General features: G+C 37.1%; 1 protein-coding gene across 1 annotated transcript; it reads left to right on the top strand.

The window, feature by feature from the left end:
- The first annotated feature begins 743 nt into the window (after nucleotides 1–743).
- On the top strand, nucleotides 744–21,626 carry LOC132104008 (casein kinase II subunit alpha-like). The gene is made up of 14 exons (XM_059509151.1): nucleotides 744–865; nucleotides 8,988–9,058; nucleotides 13,747–13,877; nucleotides 15,292–15,403; nucleotides 17,978–18,079; nucleotides 18,192–18,242; nucleotides 18,336–18,395; nucleotides 18,918–19,001; nucleotides 19,255–19,365; nucleotides 19,550–19,651; nucleotides 19,919–20,019; nucleotides 20,112–20,260; nucleotides 21,084–21,173; nucleotides 21,254–21,626. Exons 3-14 carry the CDS (start codon nucleotides 13,777–13,779, stop codon nucleotides 21,370–21,372), a joined length of 1,182 nt encoding a protein of 393 aa, XP_059365134.1. The 5' UTR covers nucleotides 744–865; nucleotides 8,988–9,058; nucleotides 13,747–13,776; the 3' UTR covers nucleotides 21,373–21,626.
- Nucleotides 21,627–21,986: the final 360 nt, after the last annotated feature.

Below are 21,986 nucleotides of genomic sequence, written 5' to 3'. Positions count from 1 at the left end.
ATATATACTAGAAATAAATTTATGCTGCGGCGCCCGGGGAGCAGTTGGGGGTTCGATGCCTTGCTCAAGGGCACCTAAGTCATGGTATTGAAGGTACTATAGGTACTATAGAAAGTACTATATATATATATATATATATATATATATATATATATATATATATATATATATATATATATATATATATATATACAGTACAGACCAAAAGTTTAGACACACCTTCTCATTCAAAGAGTTTTCTTTATTTTCATGACTATTAAGTCACACTCACACTGACCAAGAAGGAGAGTGATGGGGTGCTGCGCCAGATGACCTGGCCTCCACAGTCACCGGACCTGAACCCAATCGAGATGGTTTAGGGGTGAGCTGGACCGCAGACAGAAGGTAAAAGGGCCTAAAAGTGCTAAGCATCTCTTGGGGAACTCCTTCAAGACTGTGGGAGGACAATTTCAGGTGACTACCTCTTGAAGCTCATCAAGAGAATGCCAAGAGTGTACAAAGCAGTAATCAAAGCAAAAGGTGGCTACTTTGAAGAACCTAGAATATGACATATTTTCAGTTGTTTCACACTTTTTTGTTATGTATATAATTCCATATATAATTCCATATGTGTTAATTCATAGTTTTGATGCCATCAGTGTGACTCTACAATTTTCAGTCATTATATATATATATATATATATATATATATATATATATATATATATTAGTAAACGAGTTATTATGGTCGTGAAAAAAAAAAACGTTTTGACCGGAAGCCAGTGTCTGTGAGCGCGCCGCTAATGCGCGCCCCCTGCCGGCCCGGAAGAGCTTTGCGTCTCCTCGCGCTAACTTCGCCGCCGCCATATTAACACAGAGCTGAGAGGTAATACAAACCGCCCTTTATATTAACACTTTGTGTCTTTCACCACCAACTTTTAACATATACATGATCCTTAAATCATTTTAAGGGAGACAAGGGGGTTTCCTATTGTGAGTTATGCCCTCGTGTGTCTTTGGAAATGTGTTTGTTGTAGAAGATGGAACGTTAGCATGGCTGTGGCTAACGTGATGATATGTTATTGATATATAAGATAAACTCGATGATTTTAATGGGGTTTTAATTGTTTAACGCTCAAATGTTGTCATGAATGTGCTTAAGTGTATAAAAAAAACTAGCTGAGTGGTAACGAATGTGTACAATTTGGACAGGGTGTTAGTTTAGCTCTTCACTGATGCTCTACATCCTAATCTGAATGGAGGTTTGAGCTCCATGTCTGAGTTTGGTCCTTATTTCTATATTTAACGTCTTATTCCATTCAAAATCCACAGAAACCTCCATAAAGGCATTAATTAAAATATTTAACACGCTGTTTGGATATTGTGTGTATTTTGATGAGGCTGCAATTGATGTGTTCAGCTCAATGATTAATATAGTAGGAGTTTAAAATTATTTTCATCAAAATACATTTACTGTATATGAGGTTTAAGGTTTAATTGTGGGAAAAACCTTTTATATAAAAATATATATATCAGTAGTGTAATTCTGGATGGCGGTGAACTGGTTTGATGGGTTAATCAATGGAGGGTCTGATCCCAAAGCATAATGTATAAATCCTAGTGAGCTAAATATCTAGCCAGCGTTAATAGGCATCGTAGACACATTTGCAACATGTCTGCGGTTGCCAAAAATATAGACTGTAGTCAATGGGCTTTTTCCTGGCCGAATAAGTGTTTTTGGTACTCAGACTGTCTTGTGTTATTAGGAAAATTCATTGACATTTCCAACAGTGACGGAATACTTGGAAAAATCTAAATTGGGATTTAAGGGTATGAAAAAGTCATTGAGGTTTCAATAGTGTATGTGTTTTTAATTCTTTTCAGCTCTAAAATATTTCATAGGCTAGAAATTGGTCTTTGTGAAAGCAGTCTTGCGTAAAATGTCCTTGGCATGGAAAATCATTGGTCAAAAGGTGTGAAGCACCATGTATCAGACACCCAAAATGTTTGTGAACCTGTTGAATTGGGCAAACTTCCGCCAATATGTGGAGCACTTAAAAAAAAAAAAAAAATAGCCCGACAGATGCTTGCAGACGGCACGATGCTGGCAAACAGCCGACCGTCAGATTGGTGTGTCCTGGCCTTTACATCACTTGCTCACCAGTGGGTCCTCAGCAGTAAATGGGTGCTGTCAAAAGAGAGTCCAAACAGCTGCTAAAAATATCCCTATAATCCACACAACTCTTGTCCATCAATTAATGTGTTGTGAACCAAAAGCAGTAGTAAGAAACAAATGCCAAGATGTTTTTATCTTTAAACAGTTGCTTCAAGGCAAACAAGTCCTCTCATCTGAATCAGGAAATATACACAGATCAAACACAAACTCTGTGAAGCCACATCAGGGAACTACACTGCGACCAAAATGGTCACATATGCGACCTTTTGAAATGACATTGCGACCCTAATTTGCATTTCGCTTTGCATTATGTTTTAGGCAATATGCTATGATTTACTATGAGCATTTATTAAAACAGAAATGTGTATTTTAAAAATATGTTTAATAACATGCTCTGAGCATTCAACACATCAAGTTGGCTTCAGCCCGCGATGCGGTAAAACTGAACTGAGTAGCTGGTGACTCCCGCGCTGTGATCAGTGCGCACGAGAGAGCCGCGTCTCGTGGACAGCAACTCTGAACCGAGCTCTCCTTCAGGACGTTCGCGTTCTCCTGCACCTGAACGAACAAATAAAAATCGCAGTTTAAACAAACAGAAAAGGATGCGAAAGAGCTTAATTCAGCACCGCGGTGTTCTGGTGTTCAGGGCGCACCCAGAGACGCTTCTCAAAGCCTTCTCGCTTTTTTTACCGACAAATACGCCTACATACTAAATATGTAAAAAATACCTGTTTTGGAAAGTGTGTTTGATAAAGTCTGTGATTATGTCTTTAGTGAAAGTAAAGAGTTGGAAAGAAATCGAATGTGTATCATTTAGGGCTGCACGATGTGTCGTTTAAGCATCGATATCGCGATGTGACTATCGTCGATTCGTACATCGCAGGATGTACAATGTAGGCTGTCGTAGTTGATCCGTTATTCATTAACTGTACGGGTCAGCTGCTCCCCGGCCCTTGACGAATGTGATTCGCAGATTAATTGCACAGCTTAACCATCATAGAGTGAAAGTTTTGACAGGGCAGAGAGAGAGAGAGCGCGCGATAGAGAGAGCGCGTAATAGAGAGCGCGATAGAGAGCGCGTGCGTGCGAGAGAGAGGGCGTGCAAGAGAGTGAGCGCGAGAGAGAGAGAGAGAGGGAGAGAGCGAGCGAGTCCCGGCCGCACGCTCACCATCTTCAAACAACATGAGCGCTGTCTTGCTCTCTCTCCCTCGTGCATATTAATCAATTGACACGATGGTATCGATGTTTAAATCATTTAAAATGAGAATGTAAGTGTGCTCAACCCATTTTTGTTTGTAAGAAAAAATTTGATTAGATTTCATATCGCAATATATAGTGCAGAAAAAATACAATATCGTAATGTCATTTTTTCCCAATATCGTGCAGGCCTAGTATCATTATAATAGATGCTCTGTCTCTTAAAGTGACCGCGCCTAATTTACTAGCTCTGCTGTCAGTGTCTTTAATGTTAATCCAAGAAAATGAAAGTAAATCACTCACTGCTCTCGATTGAATTACTTTGTAGTTTTAACAAGAATTTATCCACAGTCAAACTAAAAATCAGATATAATTGATTAAATTGTTTTACTGGTGGGTGCAGGACACTAGTTCATTTATGTAAGTGAGTATAGCAAAATACAGCGAACTGTGAAATATTATACCCAAAAATTCTTCATACTATAGACTACCAGTGAAACTGAAAAAAAAAAAAAAAATTAGGGACCTGACCATGTTTTGCTTAAGTGTTTCTTTCTTTCTTTAATTGCTAATGCAACGTTTTCACACCACAGACTGAACAAAATTAAGCATTGCTTGCTTGGTAATTGTTCAATGAAGTATTGATTAGGGATGGGCGTTTTCCGCAAATATCACATTCGAATATTTGAGCTCACAAAAAACGAATATTCGAATATTCGTTTATTTAAATTAAGTTTAATGAGACAGACGTTATTTTTCAGCAACATTTATTGTTTCCGTCATTTTGAACAAGCTTACACACAATAAGCTTGAACATTACACATCGTGTTTTGTAGCTGAAAACCTTTAACAATGCGTGCAAACAAACAAAAGTACAGATTAAAAGCAAAGAAAAAAAGTTAACCAAGAAAAAACGTAAAGCAGCCTGCAGCAATTAGGCTATTGTAGAACGTAGCCTACACTTAACTTTGAAACTTTTAAACTGTCAGCAAATCTTTTTTGCTTTTTTTCTATTGTTTTACATGTTCTTGTTAAGAAATACGGCATGTAAACATGATCGGGGGGGAAGTCGGCTCCTTAGTCTGTTAACAATAAGGCCGACCGCGGAGAAAACGCGCTCTGACGGCACAGACGTTGGTGGGTCTCACAAATAACGGTGTGCTAAGCGAATAAGTTTTGTGAAGCACTTCGTGTTTTCGTTTCACCACTGAATGGGATCCTCATCTGGTGGAATACATGGCTCCAGCAAGAACTGTTCCCACTCGTCTCGGCTGGACTCTCTGTAATCATCGCTGAAGAACTGGCTCAACCTTTTCTGATGAGTGGGCATTGCATCCTCTTCATCGTTGGTTACGCACCACTCGCATCAAGGAAAATGTTCTGATAATGTTCAAAAAAGTTTTTTTTTCTTACTTCTCTCATGTTTTCATCAAGAAACCTGAGATGTTTGTGCCGAGGGTCTAGGGCAGACGTGAGAAGAGGAGTTTTCACTGCATTCTACAAGTTAGCGGTGTTTAATCGTTGCTTGAGAGATGCCGCAACAATATTCTTGAATTCAGTCACTTTCTGTGATTCTCAAAGGCATATTTGAAGTACTGTAGAAGACCGCAGTTCTCAGGGGCCGTTCACATATCGCGTGTTTTGCATGTCAAGTTCGTTATTTCCAATGTAGGCGCGCGGTATGTGCGCTCATAATGGAAGCGACGCGGTCGCGATGCGCACGCGGTGCGACGCGCCCGTTTTTTCCAGGCGCGTCCGCACCGCATCGAGTTAAAAACATCTCAACTTTTCAGAGAGCCGCAAGCGCACCGGTCATGTGACAAGAACTAAACATTCAGCTTCATCCTTTCCCGTAACAACGTTGAAAGCTTAGCCAAGATGAAGGAACAGCTGATCATAGCTGTATATGGATTGCCATTTTGAAATAAATTTAATAGCAGAGCTACTGAAAGCGATTTTTTGTCCTGCAAATCCATTTATCCTTTGCTGAAATTTCTGCGTCTTCATGGAGAGAGCGCGTCATTGGCAAACGCCTTAGGAGCGCTTCTGCCCGAGCGCTTTGGAAAGGAGAAAGGCGCGTTTTTAGGCGCAATGTGTGGACGGCCCCTTATTCATTCATTAATTATTTTTTGTATATCTTCTTTTTTGTATTAATTAAATATCTTCAAATATGCCGTGGAGAATCACAGAAAGTGACCAAATTAGGTTTTATTGTGAACTTTTTTTTTTTTTTTTTTTGCGAAATTCGAATATCATTTTTATTTATCGAATAATTAGAGCAGAACGAATATTCGAATGTTCGACTATCCGTGCACACACCTCTAGTATTGATAGTTGTATAAATATTATCATACTAACAATTGCCTGAAGTTTTGGTTGATTCCATTACATCTTTCTATCAAAGATATCTGACATTATCAAGATGAATTTGTTCTGACACAGTTTAACTGAGTTCTTTGTCATATTTTATTACCAATTTCTAAAATATAACAAATAAACTGTGATAATGTGAGAAATGTTGAAGGTGTATTTTATTTTACAGTGAAGGCATGTGGTTAGTAAAAAAAAAGCACATCTGTATGCAATACAGTTTCATTATTATCCAGAGCGGCTTAATATAAAAAATTTGTGCGACCAAATCATGTTTTGCGCCAGTAACTGAAAAAGTTAGTCTTGCAAGTGCCACCAGTGGAAAAAGTTAGTGTAGTTCCCTGCACATGACTCGCCGTCGCTTTGCGTATAGCGCTGTTTCTCACACATGCAAAGAGAGCGAGTGAATCACTGCGCTTCATGTAAAATATATTATTTGTTGCATTCTCCTGTCACAATAATGGAGTTCATTTGTAATTATTCAGCTTTTTAGAACAAGCAGAAGATAAGCCGGTTTCTCCGGTAGTGGGCGGAGCTAATGCGCAAATGGCAATTTTATTGGCTGGCGCTGATCTATTACCATTCCTGTTTTGATTTTAGCAAATCAGTTCGACCGAACGCAGGCAACATGATTAGAGCTGAAACAACTAATCGATTTAATCGATTAAAATCGATTATTAAAATAGTTGTCAACTAATTTAGTCATCGATTAGTTGCTAAATAACTTTTATTTGCCGTAAGCGGCTCATTTCGTGCATATTTCAAATCTGCGGTGACCAAAGTGTGGCAGTAATGAGCCACCGGAGGTTTTACTCAGCCAGTCCAGCAGGAGAAGTAGCGAATAGCCAATAGCTGGCCTCGTTTTATGTCACGTGCTTCCCGAACAGCGTCTCTGCCATAGACAGTAAAAGTTCAGCGGGATGAGGAAGTACTTTACTTTGAGCCATCAAAAAAGAGGATTAACCTGTAAACTCTGCACTACTGAACTGTTTAAGGGGCCGTTCACATATCGCGTCTTTTTCATGCTCAAGTTCGTTATTTCCAATGTAGGCGCGCGGTATGCGCGCTCATAATGGAAGCGACGTGGTCGCGACGCGCCCGTTTTTCCAGGCGCGTCCGCACTGCATCGAGTTAAAAACATCTCAACTTTTCAGAGACCCGCAAGCTCAACGCGGGTGCGATTTTTAGAGCTTATCCTTTGCTGAAATGTCTGCCTCTTCATGGAGAGAGCACGTCATGGTTGCTTAGCAAGGGCAGACGCGCTTCTGCCCGAGCACTTTGGAAAGAAGGAGAAAGCGGTGCGCCTAGCGTTTTCCACGCGTTTTTAGGCGCGATATGTGAACGGCCCCTTTTATTTGTGCAGATTCTCCAGTACAATGTTGTTTGCAAATGTTTAGTCGTAACAAACGAGTCGTCATTTTAACAGTTAACATTTGAAGCTTTACAAACACGTTCTGTGATCAGTTTGTCGTTTACCAGTTCATAATTCAGTCTTGCAGCCTAATTATGACTGAATGAGAGAGGTAAATGTTTAAAGATATTTGAAAAACACTTCTCTTTTTCACACAGCAGTTTTTTGTGTGTCCAATTTGTTTTTCTGGACAACCTTCTGATGGATTTTACTTTAAATTGTGAGTTTCATTCAGGTTTCATGCCATTGGTACTTTATTCGAAGGATTGTATAGAATTTCACAGCATAAGCTATAAAGCTGTTTCCCAGTAAATAATAAAATGCAATGTACTGCAATTTTATTCTGTTTCATCCTTCTTCTTCGTGAAAATATGTTCTGAAAGATTCCTTAAGCTTTGTTTGGGATGTTAAACCACTTTAGGAGCTCTAAGGACTGCCATGGTGAAAACATTATTTGAAATCTCCTTGTGAAATTTGCTAGAGTATGGGTCAGTGTTCTGATTGCAGAAGAGTTCAACAAAGGATTACTGACACATAATAAAACAACTCCAGGTATATTTTTGATGAGGATATGACAATGCAAAATGGTTAAAATCTCTTAAAAATCTATGCTGAATGATAAAGACCCTTTATTAATAATTTACCTGGGGGAAAAATGGGCAAAACTAAAATATAAGTACATAAACCGATTAATCGATTAATCGTAAAAATAATCGACAGATTAATCGATTATCAAAATAATCGTTAGTTGCAGCCCTAAACATGATTAATATTCATGAACCCAGCAGCTTAACAATCCATAGTGCATTGTATATTGTTAGTATGGTAGTAGAATTTCTAGTAGTATTATCTTTTAATAATAATTATCTGTTACTATTTTTTACAAAAACCCTGATGGTCTTACAGTATTTTAAGAATCACCATCAGTCAAATGACAAATATGCATTCATACATGGTTACCAAGTTTTAGTTCTAATCATTAAAGTTATATCTTTAAATTGTGCTTAATTATCATAAAACCATTATATAATGCTTGATTGACTAAGAAGTTAAGATTTAAGAAGCTGTGCCATTTTACAAAGATCAGTTGATTGGAATGTGTGTGTGTGTGTGATAATATATTAGAATGGCGAGTACACTAAAAAAATTACTAGCCAATGGCGATTATATTGCCAAGGTGTGTGTAGAGGGTTGAAGGGACAGTTTGATGTTAAAAATGTTTTGATGGATTTGTATATTATAAACACAGAGATTTTCACTTTATAAGACATTAATTGATAGACTGGAGTTGTGTGGAATACTTGTGGATTAGTGTGATGTTTTTATTAGCTGTTTGGACTTGGCGGCACCCATTCACTGCAGAGCATCAAATGGTGAGCATTGAGCAAGTGATGTAAATCTAAATGTTCTAGTGAAGAAACATTATCAGTCGACCTCTAGCTAATTTGTGTGTTTTGATAAATTGGTGCATAAATCAAATCCAGCAAGGGTTCTAGATGGACATACAGTATTAATTTGATTTGTGCAGGTCTTAAAATGTCTTAAATTTGATTTTAAAGTTCTGCAGATGACCATGTGTTACGTCCTGAGATCATTGGTATACATTTTGATCTTTGTCTATGCACTAGTGATAAAGATTGACACGGATCTGACAGGCTAAGAATGGAAGCATGTTTCTTAATAAATGTTTATGATTGTGTTTTTGACTGCATCATCACTTGGTGTGTTCATAAATGTTGCTTTGAGTTTGCCAGTGGCCAGGTTTGGCTGCACACAACAGATGAACATTTGTGTAACTCAGATACTGACGTCAGTGGCACTCCTTAATGTTATTTGTTTTGCTATGCCTTCCAGGTGTTTGGAGCATCACCCTCGTGTAAAATCTTCACAAGATTCCCAAAGTCTGCCCACAAGTACGATTTAAGGTAAGTCAGGGTTAAATGTCCACTGTGTTCTTTGAAACCTCATTTGACACATTGTGGAGTTCAAATGCGTCTACATATTTGGTCTTCATCCATCTGTAGATTAGATCATGTCATTTTTGGTCTGAGATGCGAGTAATGGCTGCTAGTGAATACAGTCTTTGTGAATCATATGATATCAGGTTCAGTGCTCTTCTGAGGTGGCCGTTGGGGGAGGCAGGAAGGAATCTTTGGAATGGTGATCAAACCAAAATCCCATCTGGAAAAACAAAATTATCCCTTGTTTCTGATGGTAGACTACCATGAAATCCATTTAGCATCTTTGTATTTGTGTACCAGCATCCCTGCGTGAGTACTTGAGCATTCATCAAAGGGATGTGCCAATCTACATATTAGGGCTTGAAGATTAATCGAAAAGTAATCAAAACCGAAATTCATAACCTCTAACTGACGTAATTTTCCCATGTCAGTTATTTTGGTTTTTTAATCCTGTTCTTCTCCCTTAAAAGCATACTAGATGACTCTGCCCCGTCCAGTCAGTGGCATAAAAGCAAAACACGGAAGTGAACGCCGGTTCAACACATAGTGATGTCCTTGCATCTTCACTAAACTTTGTCAGTTGTATTTGTTTTATGGTTTGGACATTCAAGAGATTAGATGATCGGATGTGTATTATTATACCGAGCTACCATGTTCGCGCAGCTGCATTGTGGCACGAACACTCATATAAACAGTAGCTATGAAGATTGCGCACAGAGGAACACAGAAACTAGCTGTCAGCGCTGTCCTGTGATGTATCACTAAAGTAGCTTAGAATCTCAAAACTTATTATAGCATGTTTGTGTGCAGCGCACATGAAGCACAAGCGCGTGCACAGAGAGTAGCGGTTGGCGGTCACGCTGCGGGTTCCCGGTTTGTGTCCGTTCTCGGACTGTTCTGTGTATTTTAACTGTAGAAACGGTTGTTCCGAGATGAAACTACGATACAGAAAACAACATCAGTATATCATCATAAACGCAGCCGTTTTTGTCTTACGTGAACATAAACAGATGAGAAAGAAAACACATGTGCAGTATTTATGCTTAAAGAGACAACAGCCTAATAAACGCGCTGCCTGTCATTAATGTTAATCAAAGAACAAAAGAAAATCATTCAATGATCTTGACTGAATATATTTAATAAATTTACTTGATTAATCTTTATTTTATTTATAAAAAGAAAACTATGCAGTGTTTTTAAAATTCTAATTACTGTTTCTGTACCTGAAATTTTGTTTAGTTGTATTTATTTAAGATATTGCTAATTGATATGTTTGTTCCTATCTTATTACTGACTGTTTACTTGTCTTTAACACTTTCATATTTGAAATTTATATTAATCTATTTGTTTTTGCTATGGTATTTTTTTAATCACAGGCAAAATTCCTCTTGCAGTGTTTTGTAGGCTGCTGATTTTTGCTCATGTTATTCAGCTGCAACAGAATGCTTTGTAATAATGTTTGACTTCATTTTTTTTATATTGGATTTTTTATCTTATTGGAATTGAAACTAGGAATCGATAAGAATCGGAATTGATAAAATTCAAACGATACCCAACCCTAGTAAGAAATGTTACGAACATAGATAAAATAACTGCTGAAAGTCAATCTTATTTACAGTACAAACCTTGTCAGTGAACTATGAGGGCAAAAAAACAAAACAGAAACAAAATAATCGTTTATTAATCGTAATCAAGGTAAAATGTTCAATTAATCGAGGTTTTGATTTTAGGCCATAATCGTCCAGCCCTACTACATATGTTTAAAACTGACGAGTTGGTGAGTTGATTAATTGGTCCTGGAAAACCATGGATAATTAGGCTGGCTTCATTTGATAATTTCATGGTTTTATGTGACCTTTATCTGATGAATTACTTGAGCAGGATTTACATAAGACTAGGGATGGGCGTTTTCCACAAATATCACATTCGAATATTTGAGCTCACAAAAAACGAATATTCGAATATTTGTTTATTTAAATTAAGTTTAATGAGTCAGACGTTATTTTTCAGCAACATTTGTTTTCGTCATTTTGAACAAGCTTACAATAAGCTTGAACATTACACATCGTGTTTTGTAGCTGAAGACCTTTAACAATGCGTGCAAACAAACAAAAGTACAGATTAAAAGCAAAAAAAAAAAAAGTGAACAAAGAAAAAACGTAAGGCAGCCTCCAGCAATTAGGCTATTGTACAGAATGTGGCTTACACTTAACTTTTAAACTGTCAGCAAATCTTTTTTTCTTTTTTTCTATTGTTTCTAATGTTCTTGTTAAGAAATACGGGCATGTAAACATGATTGGGGGAAAGTCGGCTCCTTAGTCTGTTAACACTAAGGCCGGCCGTGGAGAAAACGCGCTCTGACGACACAGACGTTGGCGGGACTCACAAATAGCGGTGTGCTAAGCAAATAAGTTTTGTGAAGCGCTTCGTGTTTTCGTTTCACCACTGAATGGGATCCTCATCTGGTGGAATACATGGCTCCAGCAAGAACTGTTCCCACTCGTCTCGGCTGGACGTCTCGTTGGTGCAACGCGGTCCCGTTTTTTCCAGGCGCGTCCGCACCGCATCGAGTTAAAAACATCTCAACTTTCAGAATGCAACAAGCGCACCGCAGGTCATGTGACAAGAACTAAACATTCAGCTTCATCCTTTCCTGTAACAACGTTGAAAGCTCAGCCAAGATGAAGGAACAGCTGATCATAGCTGTATATGGATTGCCATTTTGAAATAAATTTAGTAGCAGAGCTACTGAAAGCGATTTTTTTTGTGCTGCAAATCCATTTATCCTTTGCTGAAATTTCCGCGTCTTCATGGAGAGAGCGCGTCATTGGCAAACGCCTCAGGAGCGCTTCTGCCCGAGCGCTTTGGAAAGAAGGAGAAAGCGGAGCGCATAGCCCTTTCCACGCCTTATTAGGCGCGATATGTGAATGGCCCCTTAATCATTCATTAATTATTTTTTGCTTGCATACACCTTCAAATATGCCGTGGAGAATCACAGAAATTGACCAAATTAGGTTTTATTGTGAACTTTTTTTTTGTTTTGCGAAATTCGAATATCATTTTTATTTATCGAATAATTAGAGCAGAACGAATATTCGAATGTTCTACTATCCGTGCACATCCCTACATAAGACATGCTAAAAATCAGATGGATGGAACGTGACATTTAATTTTTACGTTTGATTATTTTTACCTTAATGTGCGATCTTAAAAACAACTCTTGTGGCACCTTTAAAAAAACAGTAAGAAAAGTGATGCAGTTGTCAGAGATGTCCTTCTGAATCTGTAGTTGTGAAGCTAGGGCCATATGAAATGTTTTATTTTTATCCATTAATTTCCTAGATTCCATTTTAATGGTTTCATTAAATATAAATAATAAAAAATATTTAATTAATTGGTTTCATACAAAAAAATGTATATAATATTTAATGTTTTTCAGAATTACTGTGTATTTACATTGTTTTGCTAAAGACATTTTGGTAATTTTTTCTGATAAATATTCCTTTTAATAACTTTAATAATAATAATAGTAGAATAAGAGCTATCATTACATTAAGTAATATATTTCTGGCACAGTTACTTCAAGTTAAACCAAACTTTTATTTTGACTTGTTGCTTTGAAGACCTTTAAGGTTATATTTGTGTATGATATGATGATAGTTTTTCTCAAAAGAAACAGTAAAATGCTGATGAAGTGACTCAGAGCAGTGCTAGAGGTTATGTTCATGTACTCACATATTGAAGCGGCAGAGGCTGAAGCTTTTAAGGGGATGAATTTAAAAAACACAACTTTTATGTGAGGGAACCGAATGTTTTTAAGCAGATTCTGGTCTAAATGGTCTCCAACATGATTTCACAATGGAATTTGGGCGGAATAAGGATGACTTAATTTCTTTTCAACCAGTTAAAGTAAATTAGAGTCAAACAGACATAGATGAAATCTAATCACACTTGGGTCCTGCAGACCATTCTCCGTAACCGCACTGATTGCAGTACTGTATCATAATGGTTCATTAAACAAATACCATTTTTGCAGAGTCCTGGTGTCTTCTTGGTGATTTTTGATATACATTGACAAACTCTGTCTGTATCATGTAGGTCAGCTGGTGTAAAAGAAGCAGGGTTGGGTGGGAAATAACTCTGATTGGATTATTCAGCTTTGAAAGCAAGACGGGTTATGGGTCCAGTAACCACCCGGAGTTCGTTTCCAGTTATGTTTAGCATTCCATGTTGTATGTAGAGTAAAGAACTCTTAAGCAAATTAAAATATATATAAAAGCCACAAAGAAAAACACTATTGTGTCCTTAAGCCATCTTGTGTGTTTTCAGCCCTGGGAGAAAGTGCTGACACCTTTTGGACTGCATTGGTCAAGTCTTCCTCGGTCTGCTTGCATCTAGATTAAAACTTTCCTGTGTCTGGGCAAAGATTCAGAACTTTAATCCTATTTCTCAGACAGTCAGGGGACAGGGGACATTTAAAGCCTAACATGCCAGTGGTAGATTTGTTTTTCTTTTGATTCTTTACTAAGTCCATGTGCAAATGAGGCCACCGATTTCAGGCCCCAAGTCTTTTATTGCAGTCAGTTTTATGGAAGCACATTGGCCTGATTGTGCTGTCCCTGTATTGATTGTTTTTTTGTGTGTGTTCACAGCCCTGACAGGAGCAGCCACACGTCCAGATCATGTCCGGGCCAGCCACGAGTCGATCCCGTGTTTATCCAGATGTCAACACACAGAGGCCGCGGGAGTACTGGGACTATGAATCTCACGTCGTAGAGTGGGGGTGAGGGATTACATGAATTGTTTCAGCATTTGATGACAACAGCAAGCTATGATTTTTATTTAATTTTATTTATGTAAAAATAAATGTTGACTGGATGGTTGAAGATCACAAAAATTACAGGGTTAACAGTCATATAAAATCTGGAAATATCTGTGTACATTAAAAATGTGTTTTCAGGACTGAAGAAGTCAGGAACATTCTATGATGAATATACGCTGTTTTTCAGAAGTTTGGGGTCAGGACTTTTTTTTTTAAAAGAGATTATTACTTTTATTCTGCAAGAATGCTTTGAACTGATTAGTAAAGACATTTAGAATCTTACAAAAGATTTCTATTCCAAATAAATGCTATTCTCGTTAACTTTCTATTCATCTGAGAATTCTGAAAGAAAATGTATCCACAAAAATATTAAGCAAATTTCAAAATTAGTGATGATAATAAGAAGAAATGTTTCTTGAGCTGCAAATCTGCATATTAGAATGATTTCTGAATGATTGTTTAAAGACTGGAGTAATGATGCTAAAAATTCAACTTTGCCTCACCGGAATAAATTAGATTTTAAAATATTTTCAAATAGAAAACACTTATTTTAAATTGTAATATCATTTCACAATATTAATGGTTTTTTTTTTATTTTATTTTTTTTTACTGTATTTGCAATCAACTAAATGTAGTCTTAATAAGCATAAGAGACTTTAAAAAGACGTTAAGTATCGCCAACTGCAACCTTTTTTAACATAAGTATGCATTTTTCTAGTTAGGCTCATGTCTTTTTTAAGGTTTGCTCACAAGCCATATTGATGTCTGATTTGTAAATGAATTGTTCTTTTTAGTCTGTTGAATAATTCAGTGTAACAGGTTCACAAATTGCAGGATCAAAAAGGGGTACGATTGTGCCAGTATTACAATATATATCTCAATACCTTACAATATTATCCAGAGCCTTGTATCAGTACTTTTATTTATTAATGTACACACATTCATATCATGTTCAGCAGTAGGTCATCTAAATAACATATCCCTGAGACCATGGTTACTTAGAGCTTTTTCTATAGGCTATTGAAACTAAAACCTGGAATTACCTGTTCTCGATTAGGTTTAGGCCAGTTTCAATCTTAATTCAGTGCGACAGAATTGAACAGATCACAGGGGCCGTGAGGGCCTTGTTGTTCAGTAAAACAACTGTAATAGCAAACTAATGGCATTTGATTCATTTAGTTTGAAAGCTTTATCTTTTAATGATGAAATATTAGGTATCTTGTTAGTTTTCATTTAGAGTCCCAGGATTATTTGCAGGCATCACAGAGCATAGCGTGAAATACTTCTCTGCAGGGCTACAGATGCAGATGTCTTTATTTGTCTAGACTGGCGTTTCATTTGCACTTGTAATAACAGCTGTCGGACTTGTCAACAGGAATCAAGATGACTACCAGCTGGTGCGGAAACTAGGCCGAGGAAAGTACAGCGAGGTGTTTGAAGCCATCAACATCACAAACAATGAGAAAGTAGTCGTCAAAATACTCAAGGTGAGGAACGTTGTTGTTCCAGACAGCTTTAACAGTGTTCTGACCAGCCCTTGATCAAGTCAGATTGGGTTCAGTGGAACAGTGAAAACCCTTGGAATTCACAATCCTCTCCAGCTTCTCATTTTCAGAGTAGTTGACGAAAACGTCTGCCGAGATAAGCCTGTTTATGTTATGGAAGGCAGCGGATGGTATCGAAACCAGAAGCTGCTGGCCGGCGTTCAGATGAACGGGCGCCTGGCGAATTCTTTCCTCACCCCCTCCTCCTGTTAACCAGAGAAAGCTCTAGATTCTAGCGATAACACCCGGTGAGCTGAGAGCTTCTTTTAAAGCTAAGTGATAAATAGTTTTGAAGATTAGCAGCGTTGTCCTGTAAGGTAGCCAGTTGTGTGCAATGAACTTCCCCTGCCTGGAGACTGAAGAAAGATTGAGTCTAGACGCAGTCAGATTGGATGTCATCGCGTCAAATTCATCTGTACTGCAAGACAACGTGAAATCAAAATTTAGCTTGTTTACATCAATATCTCTGAATGGAGCGATGAAGTAGTTGTGCTTGTAGTGGTACAAGTTCGAGTCTGGCTTGTCATTTCTCACAGCTGTTCTTTTTCAAACCCATTATCGTAAAAGATAAAAAGAGATGATGGTAAAAAACTTTTTTTTTGCTGATGTAATCAGTGGTTGGTTGTGAAAAAAAACTTATAATCCCATAACCCACTTTTCATGACTGCCCCAAAATGTTATATATATGTGTATATATATATGTGTGTGTGTGTGTGTGTGTGTGTGTGTAGGGCTGCATGATAAATCAAAATTGGAATCCAAATCGTGATTCAACAGAAGCTGCGATTGTCATGCGTGTCTTTCAGTGAAGCCCAGTTCTGTGATCAGCAATAAATCTCCATCCTAAGGCAGAAGACAGAAGATATAGCTGCTTTTATTGATTCAGAATGACTAATAAAACACACCATTATGGCAATATATGGTTTACCCTGAGTTATCATTATTATTTTCATTAAAATAAAGAATATTTATAATCCAATGCCTTTTTCACTGCTTAGTACTTAATACTATGGAATATGTTGCGTGCCTTATTCTGTGTAAGAAGCCACATCAGCTCAGAGAAAGATTTATTTCAAACTCGACTGACGTTATGAAGTGAGTTTGGAGTAAAACATTTTTTATTAAATGTGGTATTTTCACATGCTTTCAGATGAATTTACTACACAGAGCTTTAGTTCACTGAGAAGCTATGCAAACAGCTGTCGCATTATAGCAAATGATTTCTTAAATTTCATAATAGTACTATAAAATTGCCTTTTCTTTAGCGTAACTTGTCAGTGAACAACGGCTCTGTGTAGTAAATGCTGCTCCCTCTGAAAGCATGTGATGATGATTTACTGCTGATCACAGAACCGGCTTTACTAACAAAATGCGCATGACAATTGCATTCAATTAATCGTGCAGCCCTATGTGAATGTACAGCGTTTCCTCTACACTTTTTTCAGCTTTTTCCAGCTTTTCTACTTCCCCACTGAAGGGCGCACACACAGGCCACTTTTCTGAGAAATTGAAAAATTCAAACAACCAACCTTCTCTGTCAAAGGTTTAAACTGCCACAGAAAGAAAGACTGTATATTCACCTACATTTTTTGGTTTTTAAATTACAAGCATAGATAAATACAATATAACAAAGATACAAACAAAATAATGTCTAATAGTATTCAGGTACAGAAATATAATAAAGTGTAATATAATGCATCGTGTTCACTGTATAAATTAAATCTAGACTAATCTTTGTCAGAGCTGTGTTTTGTTGTTTAATTAGTATTAATGATACAGACAGCTGCAGGTATCCAGTATAATGGTACACATCTGGTTTCTTTCTCTGCTGTTTTCGTTCAGTTAAGACTGTTTATCAGAATGATTGTCAAGATGGGTTTTTTGACAATTTTAAGGGGATGTGAAAGAGGAATCAACTAGCAATTTAGGCTTGCGCACGTCTATCCTTCGTATATTTTAAAGAACCAACAATGACTTCAAATGCTTTGTAACGGAGTATTTCTAAAACCGTTTGTTTCAGCATGCCATATAAATTATATGACATGTTGCAGGTCTGTTATTCAGGCCAGGTGGCAGTTTTGTTGAGAATGCAAGAGTTATTTTTGTAATCAACATGATCGATTTGGTCAATGCGTCAGTGCAGCCCAAATATTTTCCAGTGTGTGACTGTGACTCTGCTGTAAATGATTACTCGATTGTGAATGATATGACTGAAGCTGTGGCTGAGATTATTTTCATGGCAGAATGAATGTAGTGGAAACACTATGCATGTTTGCATGTATAAAATAATTTCATATATTCTCTTAATATTGTATTATTTTAATATCAAAGTTTAAATTTCATAGATTTATTACATTTATAATCTATATTTTAAAATAAAGTTAAATTCTAAAGAATATAGAAAATCTTTTTTATTAAAAAAAAAAAAAAATTAAGTTAACTTTAACTTAAGTTAAATTTGCAAATGCTGTTATATGTTGTCTTTTGTTGTGTTTTTGTCTTTTTATCCATATGTAGCCAGTAAAGAAGAAGAAAATCAAGCGGGAAATTAAAATTTTGGAAAATTTGAGGGGCGGCCCCAACATCATCTCACTTCTAGACATTGTCAAGGATCCAGTGGTCAGTTGGCTTTCTTGAAGATGAAGTTGGCATGTGGCATTACATGCATGTACTTGTAGAGTATGTTTCAAATGTGTCTCTAATTGAAAGTCTCTTGCGTTTCTCCCTGAAGTCTCGAACCCCAGCTCTGGTTTTTGAACATGTGAACAACACAGACTTCAAGGTAAATCACTTCTCAGACCTGCCAAATCATTTCTGCCACCTCAACTAAACCTAACACACAAGAAAAACTCAAGCACTCTCTTCTGTCATGCAGCAATTGTATCAAACGCTATCAGACTACGACATTCGGTTCTACATGTATGAAATCCTTAAGGTGAGTTCCCTCTGATATCATCTTAAAGTATCACAAGTCTGTACCTAATTTTTTGTACATTTTTACCTGTATTTTTCAAATGCGTTTCAAACTCTCCTCTCGTCAGCCAATAACAGGGAATCTTAAGTAGTGGCACACTTTCTGAGTTTTTGTTTGGTGCTAATAGTTGCTCAGATGTTGCACACTTCACCTATAAGCGCTACTCAACAGCTATGTTGTTCATGAAATTCTTATTTGTTAGTCAGTATACTTATAAGCATACCATTTTCTTTTTGGGTAATTTACAAGATAATATTCAAAGATTCTATTAATAATCTCAAATATTTTAATATCCATTCTTAAATGGATCCATTGAATTCTGTAGAAAAAACATTTTTCTTGTTGTGCTAGAAAATATTCTAAATGGTTTTAATACTGAAATATTTAATCAGCTACTTAATTTATTTTATTTACATTTATGATTTGAATCTCAGGTATTTGCAATGTTGTCCAGTTCTAAGTGTGTCTCTCCGTTGCTCTCAGGCTCTGGATTACTGCCACAGTATGGGAATTATGCACAGAGATGTGAAGCCACACAACGTAATGATCGACCATGAACACAGAAAGGTACTGCCCATTCATTTGAGTAATGATGAATATTGATGAGCTCGCTTACATGCACCAATCAAGAATCTGAGTTTGCTGTGGTAAAAGAGAAGTATTGTTTGATGTTGTGTCGTCAAGCACATTTGAGCAAGATCAAATTTAAAAGTCAACAAATTGCATGTTCTTTGCGTCAACACTGATGTTGATCACACAAATCACTTTTCCCCATTGACTGAATTGACATTTGAATCTTGTCTGTTTGTGTGTGTTTTAGCTGCGTCTGATAGACTGGGGCTTAGCAGAGTTTTATCACCCTAGTCAGGAGTACAACGTCAGGGTGGCGTCTCGATATTTCAAAGGACCTGAACTGCTTGTGGACTATCAGGTGAGAATGACACGGGAAACTAGATGCAGAGATACAAACAGTTTTTGCTTGGTTTGTTGCTTGAGCATCAAAAGCATCTGTTCAAGCATCTGTTGAATAAAAATGCACATACAGAAGCATTAAAACCTTTAGTTTTTGGCAAGTTTGCTGCTCTTTTGAAGCTCACGTTGCTCTTGTCCCACAGATGTATGACTACAGTTTAGACATGTGGAGCTTAGGCTGCATGTTGGCGAGTATGATCTTCCGGAAAGAGCCTTTTTTCCATGGACATGACAACTATGATCAGGTGAGACCTGCTGCTTTTAGGCTTTCAAATATTTACTGTTGGCATGCTGTTTTATAGTGACCAATTTTGTGGCTGAATCACAGAATGTAAGATCAGAATCTGTTGGTCTCTTATTGGGCTTTTGTGGAGGGAACCAGGATGATGCTAATTTCTGGTTTGGCCTATAAAAATCCATCATGACTTCATCGCTCTGTTCAGCTGGTTTGATCTTTGTCGAGTGGTGGCTGCTGCCCTCTGCTGTTTTTAACCAGTTCTGCCTCTTTCCAGCTTGTACGGATTGCTAAAGTTCTGGGCACAGAGGACCTGTATGACTACATTGACAAATACAACATTGAGCTCGACCCACGGTTCAACGACATTTTGGGAAGGTACGTTGAGATTTGGAATTGTTTGTATGCATGTAATACTTTTTAACTGCAATTCGATTTTTATCTCTTTCATTCGGCCTCTCTTTCTCCAGACATTCCCGGAAAAGGTGGGAACGGTTTGTCCACAGTGAGAACCAGCACCTGGTCAGTACCGAAGCTCTGGACTTCCTGGACAAGCTGTTGCGCTACGATCACCAAGCTCGTCTCACCGCGCGTGAGGCCATGGAGCACCCGTATTTCTGTGAGTGTCCGCTCTCTGGCATTTTATATTTTCCAAATTTCCTGTTGTAATTTTTCAGGATTCTGTTTTTAAGTTCATTTTTTAAATTAAAAATCATGTGGAATTAATTGAAATCCTGAAACTTGAAATAGTTTTAGAGTCTTTATCTGTTCCCAAATTTATTTTTTTTAATGTTTGAATTAATGTTTAATAATAAAAAATGTCTAATCAGGTGACTTCATGAAACCTAGATTTGATAATTGAACTTTAAACTTTAATTGTAATTTTTATATAAATTAAAAAAACAAACAAGAATCATTAACAACTGAATCTTTTAAAATGTTATCAAATAAAAAAAATTATAGTTCTTTTTATTATTTTGCAAATAAAGTGCTGCACAACAAAAAAAGTTGTTATACATCGCCATGTTTTAATAAATTTGTTATCATAAAATATATATATTACTACATTTTTGTCACAATTTCTGTAAGGTAGGCCGAAATTTATATTGAAAGGTTTCTGTTGAGACTCAAGTTTCTGTGTTTATATGATATGATGGTAGTTTTTATCAAATTAAACGGTGAAATGCTCGTAAAAAAAATATATATATTCATCCGAAATTTGCTCAATTCTGTGACACATTCCGTGAACCGCATTTTCTATTTTGCAGAAATCATAAGGCCCTAGTTGTGCACCATCTTTCAGTCTGAACTAAAGTGGTTGTCATGTGGAAGCTGGATTTATTTTATTTTTTTTGCTCTTTTGAAATAGAAGTTTGATGTACTGATTATGCCTCAGTGTGCAACATGAATTTCATGACTGTACATGTCTCGTCATGTATCAGATCCCATAGTGAAGGAGCAGGCGAGGATGGGCTCCACTTCAGGACTGTCCACTGGTTCCACTCCAGTCAGCACGTCCAGTATGATCACAGGTCAGTCATGTGCTTTCTGAGGAATTTTTCATGTAGTTGAGTTCACTAATTCTGACAAACCATTGTCTGTTTTCCTGTAGGAGGCATCACATCCATGTCCTCGTCCCAGCCGATGGCCAACATCGCAGGTTCTCCTGTCATCTCCTCTCCCAGTGCTCTAGCCACACAGGTTCCTGCAGCTACCGGTGCCCAGCCCTGAACAGACTCCCTCATGCTCTCTCTGCCATGGGCCACATTTTTATGTTGAGTGTAAACGAACGAAAGAGAGACTAAACTAAGTTTCTTTTCTTTTTTTTCATACAATAATTATATATTGAAGCTCGGACACACAGCAGACAGATGTTATGTTGCGTCAGTGTCCAGCAGTCTTTCCTGATGATGGTGTCTATATAGAAGCCACTACAGTATAGAAATTCAGAAAATGGATAATAAAATTTATTTTATATGTCCCTACATTGGCCTCTGTTTGTTTATTGAACAGTTGTTGATATTTTACAGGTTTGGGGAATTCAATTTTAAGTTAAAATGTATTACAGCTATAATGCATAGATAAATATCAAGGTGCAAGAACCATATTTACATGCATTTAGCAGATGCTTTTATCCAAAGTAATTTTATTGTAAATTAGCAACAACAAAAACATTCAATTTCAAGAAATTTACCAAAAATGCAGATGCCCCCAACTTGAAAACTCTTGAGTGCAAAGAAAGTATTAAAAGTGGAAACTTGCACATTTTTGCAACTTCAGACATAATGTGAAATAGTAAGTCTTACATTTAATACAAAGCATTTGCTGAACTTAGCCAATATTTT

This window comes from Carassius carassius, chromosome 25 (assembly GCF_963082965.1).
Source record: "Carassius carassius chromosome 25, fCarCar2.1, whole genome shotgun sequence".
NCBI lineage: Eukaryota > Metazoa > Chordata > Actinopteri > Cypriniformes > Cyprinidae > Carassius > Carassius carassius.
Note: the sequence above shows the minus strand (reverse complement) of the source record. Positions and strands in the feature narration are given on the sequence as shown.

What these genes read in the sequence shown, in the direction of transcription:
- LOC132104008 (XM_059509151.1), top strand. Translation starts at nt 13,777, where the DNA reads ATGTCCGGGCCAGCCACGAGTCGATCCCGTGTTTATCCAGATGTCAAC. An exon ending in TCGACCATGAACACAGAAAG is followed by an intron (nt 19,002 to 19,254) that starts GTACTGCCCATT and finishes TGTGTGTTTTAG; the next exon opens with CTGCGTCTGATAGACTGGGG. An exon ending in AACTGCTTGTGGACTATCAG is followed by an intron (nt 19,366 to 19,549) that starts GTGAGAATGACA and finishes CTTGTCCCACAG; the next exon opens with ATGTATGACTACAGTTTAGA.